Source organism: Salvelinus sp. IW2-2015, linkage group LG23, assembly GCF_002910315.2.
Source record: "Salvelinus sp. IW2-2015 linkage group LG23, ASM291031v2, whole genome shotgun sequence".
Lineage (NCBI taxonomy): Eukaryota > Metazoa > Chordata > Actinopteri > Salmoniformes > Salmonidae > Salvelinus > Salvelinus sp. IW2-2015.
In genome coordinates, this window is record NC_036863.1 from 29,566,194 (window position 1) to 29,576,076 (window position 9,883).

General features: G+C 44.5%; 1 protein-coding gene across 1 annotated transcript in view; it reads right to left on the reverse strand.

Moving 5' to 3' along the window:
* LOC111950545 (calbindin-like) overlaps positions 1-9,625 on the reverse strand; it is a 24,574-nt gene extending 14,949 nt beyond the window's left edge. The window contains exons 1-5 of the mRNA XM_070434522.1: positions 9,358-9,625; positions 8,794-8,870; positions 3,891-3,965; positions 1,836-2,033; positions 515-690 (exon numbers count right to left, since the gene is read on the reverse strand). Of these exons, the coding sequence (XP_070290623.1) occupies positions 515-690; positions 1,836-2,033; positions 3,891-3,965; positions 8,794-8,870; positions 9,358-9,436 (605 nt within the window). The 5' untranslated portion in view covers positions 9,437-9,625. The remainder of the gene's footprint in view (positions 1-514; positions 691-1,835; positions 2,034-3,890; positions 3,966-8,793; positions 8,871-9,357) is intronic.
* Between the last annotated feature and the right edge of the window lie 258 nt (positions 9,626-9,883).

The following is a 9,883-nucleotide window of genomic DNA, read 5'->3' on the forward strand; positions in this document are numbered from 1 at the left end:
CTGGTGTTGTGACAAGGTAGGGGTGGTATACAGAAGATAGCCAAATTTGGAAAAAGACCAAGTCCATATTATGGCAAGAACAGCTCAAATAAGCAAAGAGTCCATCATTACTTTAAGCATGAATATCAATCAATCCGGAAAATTTCAAGAACTTTGAAAGTTTTCTTCAAGTGCAGTCGCAAAAAACATCAAGCACTATGATGAAACTGTCTCTCATGAGGACAACCACAGGAAAGGAAGACCCAGCGTAACCTCTGCTGCAGAGGATAAGTTCATTAGAGTTACCAGCCTCAGAAATCGGCATTAACTGCACCTCAGATTGCAGCCAAATAAATGCTTCACAGAGTTCAAGTAACAGACACATCTCAATGGAGGTTTGTGGCCGAAGCTTCCCCCACGAGCCCAGATGAGCGACCTACTGTGAATCACCAGGGCATGGCTCCTAACCGACGTAGCCATCCTCCTTGTTATCAACAATGGGGTCGTGGACCGCTTCTTAATGGCGCTACCTCACATGAAGAGGCCGGCGWGCCTACGCGCCCAGACCTTGGAGGACCTCTTGTGAGCTGTGGAGACGCACCAGAATACAGAGGYCCTGCTGAAGGGGATGCAGGCCAAGTCTGTCGGAGGGGACAGAAGGATGACCCCACCACCGTACTCCCCAATCTGACAGTCAGCTGGGCTATGGGACTGCACACCCGCGGAGAGACAGCCGGGGGAGAGTCGACCCGCCGCTAACAACCCCAGGTGGATGAAGACCAAAGGAGGTGTTTTGAGTGTGGCGCYCGGGAACACCTCGCATGGAATTKMCCGGGTCAAGAGGAGTCAATGTCATCAGCGGGCCCTGGAGATTAGTTTGGCCATGCAGTAAACTATTTCACCTCATGTTGGGCCCACAGTGAACCACCAGTAACCATGGTGCCGGTGAAAGGCAATGGTCACGACACACACGCTCTGTTGGATTCCGGGAGTGTGATAACGCTGTGTCCGTCTCCTGTGTCCACGGCGACACCAAGCGTTATTCGACCAGGCAGGCCACCATCGTGATGCCACAAGGGAGCTGCCAGATGCTGGAGGGTGTCGTACCTGAGTTGYCGGTATCCCTYCTCGTGGRACGAGATTGTTCGCTGTTSGCAGCATTGTGGAGGCACGAGCTGGGAACAAGAGTATGAGCTGGCGACCGACGAGAGAGGGGACGGACCGTCACCTGCGCGGCCCGGAAGCAAGCGGTTGCCAACCCTGTGTCTACGGACCCGGAGTTGGGGGTCTGAGGGGGTGCCGGAACCAACCTCACCTGGTGAACAACCGGAGGAGGAGCCCATGCTGCCCCTCTTCAATTTCCAGTGGGATGATCCGAACTTGAWAGTGTCCCAGGCCTCCACTGGGTTTTCCCYTTTTGAACTCCTCTACGGAGGAGACCAAGCGGCCTACTGGRTCTCGCCATGGAGGTGTGGGAAGCCTAGCCGACCCCCTTACGCAGCGTGGTGGAACACGTAGAGACGATGAGGGAGCGGATGACAGGCATATGGCCAGTGGTAAGGGAACATATGGCRAAGGCCCAGTGYGCCCAAGCCAAGGTCTACAATCGGGGTACCCAGCCCCGAGAGTTCCATGTGGGTGAGAAGGTGCTAGTTTTAATCCCTACCGCGGAAAGTAAGTTCCTGGCAACATGGCACGGACCGTACGAGGTGACAGAGAAGCTGGGACCCGTAAATGACACGTGGTTTAGTCGATTGTGGATGCTCTGTGAATGAATCGATGCCAACAGATTACCACATGAAACCTATTGAAGAGGTGGCACGTGAGGACAGCCTTGGCCGTGTTGTGGTCAAAACCCGACGTCGACGGGACCAGTGGTGGTCTCGAGCAATGCGGACCTCGAGTCCGCCCGAAAGCAAGCCCCCCCGGTCATCGATCGGCACACCGCCGTGTTTTCCAAGGGGGGACGAGCTCATCGACCGGTTGGGAAAGGTCCAGTACATCACATCCTGGACCTGACCAAGTATTTGGCAGGTACCCTTGGCAGCCTCCTCCTGGGAAAAGCATTCTCGACACCGGACAGCTTATACCAATATCGGGTCCCCCGTTCAGTCTCCATGGAGCCCTGCCCACGTTCCAGCGCCTGATGGAACGAGCCTCCGAACCCACCACAAGTACGCAGCGGCCTATTTGGATGACATCATCATCCACAGCCAAGGTGTGGAAGAAACCTTACGCTCCCTTAGGCGGTCCTGGATGTGCTCATGCAGGCCGGATTGACAGCGAATCCCAAGAAATGCAAGCTGGGTCGAGAGGTGAAGTACCGGGATATTTGATCAGACATGGGAACATCCTTCCTGTGCTGGCGGGATACTATAGCTGGTTAATCCCCAACTTTGCGGCTATAGCCTTATCGATCTGACCAGTGCCCACCTCCCAAAAACAGTGAAGTGGTCGGATGAGACCGAAGCGGTGTTCAGGTGCCTGAAGAAAGTCCTGTGCTCCCAATTCTCGTGACGCGCGATTTCCAAGTACCGATGCTGGTGCAGCCGGATGCCTGCGACACGGAACTAGGGGCCGTCCTGTCCCAGGTACATGATGGGGAGGAACACCCCATCATGTACATAACCCGGAAGTTGATACCCTGAGAAAATAAGTACTCGATTGTCGAGAAAGWGTGTCTAGCGGTGAAGTGGRCRCTAGACACTCTTAAGTATTACCTGTTGGGCACCCACTTCACCCTGGTCACGGACCATGATCCCCTGGTCTGGATGGCCAGGGRAAAGGACMCAAATGATYGAGTCACCAGGTGATTCTTGTGTGGTGTACAGCAGACAAAACCACCAGGGGGAGACTCGTCAAGGCCTGGTGACAGACAGAGTCTACATCATGCGACGGTGGCTCCCTYTGCTAGATGTGCCAGGTCTCAATGGGTCCTCCGGCCAGGACTAATTGGGGCTGATTGAGGCTGGTGAGCAATCAGCCCCTTATTGAGGCTGGTGAGTAATCAAGGGGCTGATTGCTCACCAGCTGTAACGGGCCCATAAAGCTTTCAGGAGGGCAGCACACGGGAGGGTTGGAGKTAGTGAGAGGTTGCTACCGGACAGACGTCCTCACGGTCTGCTAGAACCGAGGGGCTCGGTGTCTCTACCCCAGAAGAGACAGCRTTCAACGGAGCCCAGAAGGTGGTAACCTGGAAGAGGTCTCCTGAAGGAGATCGGATTCTTTACTTTTTCAAATAAACACCCTTGAAACTGAGGTATCACACTTGTGTCTGTCTGATCTGTGTAAACGTCAAACCCCCTGGTCTGCCACATTTTTTTTTTAAATAACGTGAAAAACAATATTGATTCCACCAGTTTTTCCCGTGAGCAAACACAGCTAGCTGCTGAGAAATGCAATGTAAATCCGGTTTGAGACTCAGCCTAAACTTTCAGACTACTCCCGCTAGACTAGCCATCAGACAGCAGCAATTGAACCATTCCGGGGGCATTGAAACACCCCATGACAAAAATGTGTTTTCAAACAGGACTCCTGTYCTTCCATCATGCTGCTGAAGAATCTAATTTAAACGGCAATCTCGTATTCCAAACACAATAGATGTTATTTCCACTTTCAAATTATGCGTATTACCTCTATGTTTGTGTAATCATTGTGTGTGTTTGCGTGCGTTGGTGTACAGCTGAATGAGCCTGTCTGTCAGCTAAAGCTTCAGAGTATCCATCTATAGCAGAGATATGAATCCACTTGACCCTGCATGGCTAAATTGACTGTCTTTAAAAATGAACACCTTTCATAGAGGGAGAAGCCCCCTCTAAACCTGGCAGTGTTTCAAGATCCGGTGTCCCTGAAAGTCCCAACTTCTAGGTGGGCCTTAACCTACTGCATCATGAGTTTATGTAGACTCTTACCTCAACAATTCCAATTTTGGCATCTGTATTTTTCTCATATTCCTGTACAAAAGCCTTCATTTGGTCTGTAAGCTCCTATGAGAGAGAGAAAATTACAGTGTCAATTAATTGCAGTAGCTTTTGCCTTTTACAGACACATCTCAACATATAAACATATAATTAGTTAACAACGAAACTAAATAGGGATTCACACATCCTTATAACAAGTAATTATGTTTTATGCAGGGAAGTAGTTTAGTAGTTTGAAATACAAGCACTGATAACATGAGGGCTCAGTAAWCTGCTCAATTATCTAGAAAGGCTATTTAGTAGGCACCTGGTGCCGTGAAAGACCTTGTATACCTTGTGTCCTCACAAACACCATTTAACATGCCAAGCAGACGGCCATGTTATCCAATCTGAATTAGATTAGGAGCGAGTGTTGTTATCTTCACCCATCAGAGCACAATTCTAATAGAGTTTTGACACAGGTCAGTCCATGTCGCTGCACACATACAGATGGCCACGAGAAGTATTGATTATGCATGTACGGAGGGGCTCAACCAGCTCTCAAAGTCTCACGTCAGAATTAGACGTTGATCCATGTTTCTCAAATGGCAAATTTGAAGTTGTTCTAAATGTAAAGTTTCAAAGTGTTTAAGGTTGAGTTTAGGCATTAACGCTGAATTTTTATGGTTAGGGTTAAGTTCAGGCATTTATTCAAAATTCTTAAGGTTAGGCATAAACTATGAATGGTTAAGGTAAGGGTTAAGGTTTTGGATAGGTTTAAAACAAAATATAAAAAACGACATTCTATTGCTAGATTAAAACTTGCAACCTTTCGAATCAGATGCTTACGCCCATCTGCCATTCGCGTTCACAACGCCCTAGYAAAACCRAAACCTACTTGAAGGTAWSAGCYCTCACTGTTGCCCCTAGAGGCYGGTTCCAYGTCATCTTCCGACGTCCTCAGACATTGATGGACGTCGAATACTGACTTGTATCACAGTTGACCTGGCTGCACAGCCAGCCAGCTACTGATGTAATGCCTGGTGGGGAAGGATAGAGATCTCCACTGACACGTTCAGTGTAACTGATTCGAGTTGACGAGGCACTGTCAGGTACTTTCATAGAAGCATACGAAGTGCCTCTAGAGAATGCTAAAATAAGTTATAATAGAATATTCTTAAAGGTCCAATGTAGCCATTTTTATCTCAATATCAAATTATTTATGGGTAACAAGTAGCTTACTGTGATTGTTTTCCATTAAAATTGTCAAAAAKAAACTAAAACAGCTTCTTAGCAATTTTCACAGTATTATTACAACCTCATAKTGTGGAAATATATATAAAACAGGWAAATCACGTTTTTGACTACACACTGGGCCTTTAAAGGCAGCCATTTGAGGTTGTCTATGTTGGGACTGGGAAGTGTTACATGTGACAATGTGATACTGTATGATGTGTAACACTTAAAGGGTAGCACTTATCTGCTACATGGCCTTGCAGTAAGCCTGTTGAAGTGGGCTTTATTGCATGCATAGTTAATTGCATTCTTGTGTTGCATATTTGTGTAAGGTATAAATTAGGCTTTAAGCTGCAAATTGAGCATTTCTGTAAAAGATGGACAATGGCCTTTAATATGATTACTCACTCCCATTGTGTCGATGGTAAAAGTAAATGAGTTGAAAGATAGATGTAAAAAAAAAAATTTGATTTGATATCCAAGGATATCCATTTGATATCCAAGGATAAAAGATCAATATTAGTGTATCTTACACCTCGACCACACCTATACCATCATTGCGCAAAATGGTACGCAGCATCATCTGGATATGTGTTCAACAAAAGTTCAACATTCACCTTCTGCTACCATTTCTGTCAAGTCGTCTACGTATACAGTTTAACGCATACGTTCGATAAATCCAACGTATGCACCACACAGAACGCAGTGCAACTGCCTGCGATGCTGCAAGGCACACGCAGCGTTCCATTGGAAATGAATGTACTTCTGGTGTAACAAAATGCAATGACGCTATTGGTGTGATCGATGCATTAGTACTATATGTTTTTATGAGAACATCAAAGTACCTTAGTAATGACTAATGTCTGTTTTATAGAGCCTTTCTATAATAGGAATATAAACACAGTAGGACACACATTTTTACATTTGCATTTCACCTACAAAACACAATCAATAAAAGCAATGCATTGCTTCAAGAACAATGTGAGCCATATCCTGAGATGCTATAAACAAATATCTGTAAATCCCAGTATCACACCAGCGCTGACCAAATATCTTCCAAATATACGACCATTATCATTTCATAATTTTCCTTTCAGAGAAACTGGCACAAGAGGGTTAACTCTAGAGAAGAAGACCACCTTGCATTCTCACTGGAGAACAAGTGTTCACGTAGAAAGTAGGCAATATTCTAACATTGGCMTTGTCTTTCGGGGTAAAATGATTATGTTGTATGAAAGGAAGATGTACTACGAGTGAGCTCTTCTTCTAGTCCATGTGTGTGTCCATTGAGTAGATGCATGGCGGCCATCTTTGGAAGCCATCTTTATTGCTGTATGACATTATCTAAATCATGTCCACTATCCAACATCAAGTGACTGCAAATGTTAAAGTGCATGTTTGATTGAATTCAATGGAATTTCTAAGTAAGAGGACCCTGAGCCAATCTACACACTGCATGCGCTCTGCAGTCAAAACCAATCATTGATCTCTGTATTGATCTCTCTGGTGATGATGCCCATGCAAAATGTGGAAACCATCTTTGGTATCTCTCTGCATAAGGTGGTGTCAGATATACTAATAACTCCAATCCTACTTCAAATTGCACTTCAATKGTGTTTTCTCACTGGGCATTGATTGGGCAGTTGTAAATGGGCACTTCATTTGATGGTAAATGCTGCGATTTTCCATAATCAACTCCCCAACGTGCTCTCTCCCCATAGAGTAAATCAAAAGGTGTTTTCAGTGTCTGGCAAAAGTTGAGCCATTACTCCTGTTTAAAGTTCTGGGATTGAGTGCCAAATGGCTTGCTCTATAGAGGCTTGGCTAATTGCTTGTACACAGAATGGGAAATAAGTGTTTAACCTTTCCCAAATGCAAACTAGGAGAGTGCACTGCAGTGCTATTTGTCACTGAGCAATGGGTGACTCAATCCAATTCAGACCCCAAAACGCTGAGTAGAGACACAAATAAAAATACCAATGTCAAATAACAAGGTCTGAATGGAAAACAGAATTTTCCAAAACTGCTTTTCCCCATCGGGGCTTACAGTTGAGCAAGATGGAATTGTGGGAAATACATCCATCAACCCATCAATCTGACGCAACAGGAATATGAGGTTGTTCCAGAAGTCGTTCAGGCATGGAAAGACATATGGAATATTGGTAGACCAGACATGTACTTGACACCTCATAACTAGTCATAATGTATTAATCAATGTCAATTGACCCTTCGCTAAGCCCCGCCCCAGAATCCTGGCCAACTATTCACAGCACTCCAATGGATAGCAACTGTCTCGAGTACTACACCTCGGAGAAGCTCATGTTTGAAACACATAAAAGTCAGTGAGGGTAGTTTTCTTTAAGAAATACATGTTTTAAATGGCTAAATAATGGAATAGTGCACCAGKGGTAATTGTGATTCCAGAACCTGTTTATGGAGTATTTTTAGAATCCAAAATTATACTTTAGTCACATTGTTTGCTAGTTCATCTGGTTAGCTATTTTTCAGGCTCATTGACCACCAAACGTTGCTAATGCTAGCAAGCTTGCCACTAAATATAACTTGTTCTCGAAATGTGTGTTAGCTAGCTAAGTTAGCCATGTTATTAATASAACTCCAATCTGCTGTTGACATCAGGAAATGATTTGAGAGCACTAGTTAGCTCCAAAAGAGGTTAGTACGCTTTGACTGAGCCATAGACATAAGTTTACCAGGTTTCAGTGAAGCAATTGTAATGACAGTCCACTACAACATACCAGAGAGTTTCTTGATTAGCAAGGGGTAGTCAGTGTATAATTTCATTGTGTATGAAAAACACAGTTTGAGATCATTGTGAGGGGATTTCGCCAGTGGTTAGAAGGGAGAATTGTGCTTCCAGGGAAAATGTTGTCCATGGTTGCAACAGTAACCAAGGGAGGTGGTGCTTCKCGAAGGGTCAATTAAGAACAACCAGTTTCACAATATCATGACAGTACTTTAAAATGGAAGCTCAGTGAAGCGTTACATGAAATGCACCATTTCCATCTCTTGAGAAAACCCTGTGATCATTGAACCAACAAGAAATCTAAAATATGCATTTAGTCTCGTCTGTAAATTAAATGTTCTCAATGACATGCCCTGTACTGCATTTTATAATCCAACCTTTTGATTATTCTAGTAAAAAAAAACATTTCAGATGACTGATTATTATTATAAAAAGCAAATGGTACTATTATGAGTGATGAGGATGTTGACAAGACAACATTATGTCACTGCTGAAACAGACACAAAACTTGTAGGGTGTGCACATAATACCAGCATCAGGGGTAAAATGGCTTGGTGCCTGTAATGTCTAGTGCACTGAGTTCTCTTTCTCCCCACCCCACTTACCACAATCTCTCTCTCTCGCTCTCTCTCACACATTCACACACACACACACACACACACGATGTTTTAACTTGAAAGCTTTCAACTGTGGCACCACCAGTAGCCTAATCAACCACCCATTGGTTTCACAATGTCTATATGTCTAGCCTACTGTATGACCTATCTGATGAARGTAATTCGAATGAGGGTCACACCTAATGCATTTAAAAACTAGATAACAGTTCAGTCTGAGAAGACAATTAGTTGTCAGGCCGACTGCCAATACATTCAAGTTTTAAAGTTTAAAAAGTTTAAAATAATTCAGTTTACTTACAAGTCCTGCCTGTTTTCGAGCTTGCTGAAGTTCTTTTATAAAACTCTGCAACTCCTTCCCTTCAATATATCCATTACCTGCAAGAAGTAAGCACCAAATCAATCAAAGACATGGGTAAAGTAGCCTACATTAAGTTTAAGAACATAACGYACAGGATCAAATCCATCAGTTGCTGTTTCATGACAGTTGTATGACTGAATCATACTTTGATTGAATCTTATTTTTAGTGCCTAAACCTATCACATTATTATAATCATATTTTCCAGTCATTTATAGTTTTATAAATATTGATAATTTCGCTATAAAATGGTGGTTAATGGTTCTAAATAAATAATTTGTCAATCCAATTTGTCAATGGATAAAGTTGAGAGAACAAATGTCACGCAAATATCAGTCTTGACAGCTAAATCGACTTTCTCATTCAATATAGKCTACTACATATTTTCGAAAACCCGCTAAAAAGCGCAAATGGTCCATGAGGGTCTTTGGCGCAACACTTCCCAAAAATCGTTTTACTTCAGTGCCATCCCCATGAATAATCCACAATCTTAWGGAATAAGTTACCATCGTTATCATAATGGTGAAAAATATCCAGGAACTGGGATGCAGAGATCTCTACTCCTTGCAGGTACGCGTTTGCCATGTCTCGGGTTAGGTTTGGGGACGGGAGCGCGTACCAGATAGCTGCACTGGCCGAGGATCTGCAATGAATTGGACGCTTTGATCAGTCGGTGCCCGGTATTTAAAGGGAGCACTATCACGCTAATCTTTAACTGTCGCCCCTCCTTCCCCGACGTTGGGAAACTAGCCAAACGCGCAAGTCACCTCCTCTCTTCCCGCCGCAGGAATAGAGAGTGCTCAGCAGCACGTTGACGCGCGCCAGGGGGCACGGAGACGTGAGATCCATTTAAATGAGCACCCGCTCTTCGTGCTTTTCATTTCCCCCTCCAGATAAACGCTCTATCCGACAAAAGTGTAAAGTTGTTCAACCAAAAACTATCTCAACCCCCCCCCCCACACCCCCCCTCTTCTTTATTCTGGAATTTAAGGGCCATCCAAGGGCTCTATATGAAATAAAAACCATAAGTGG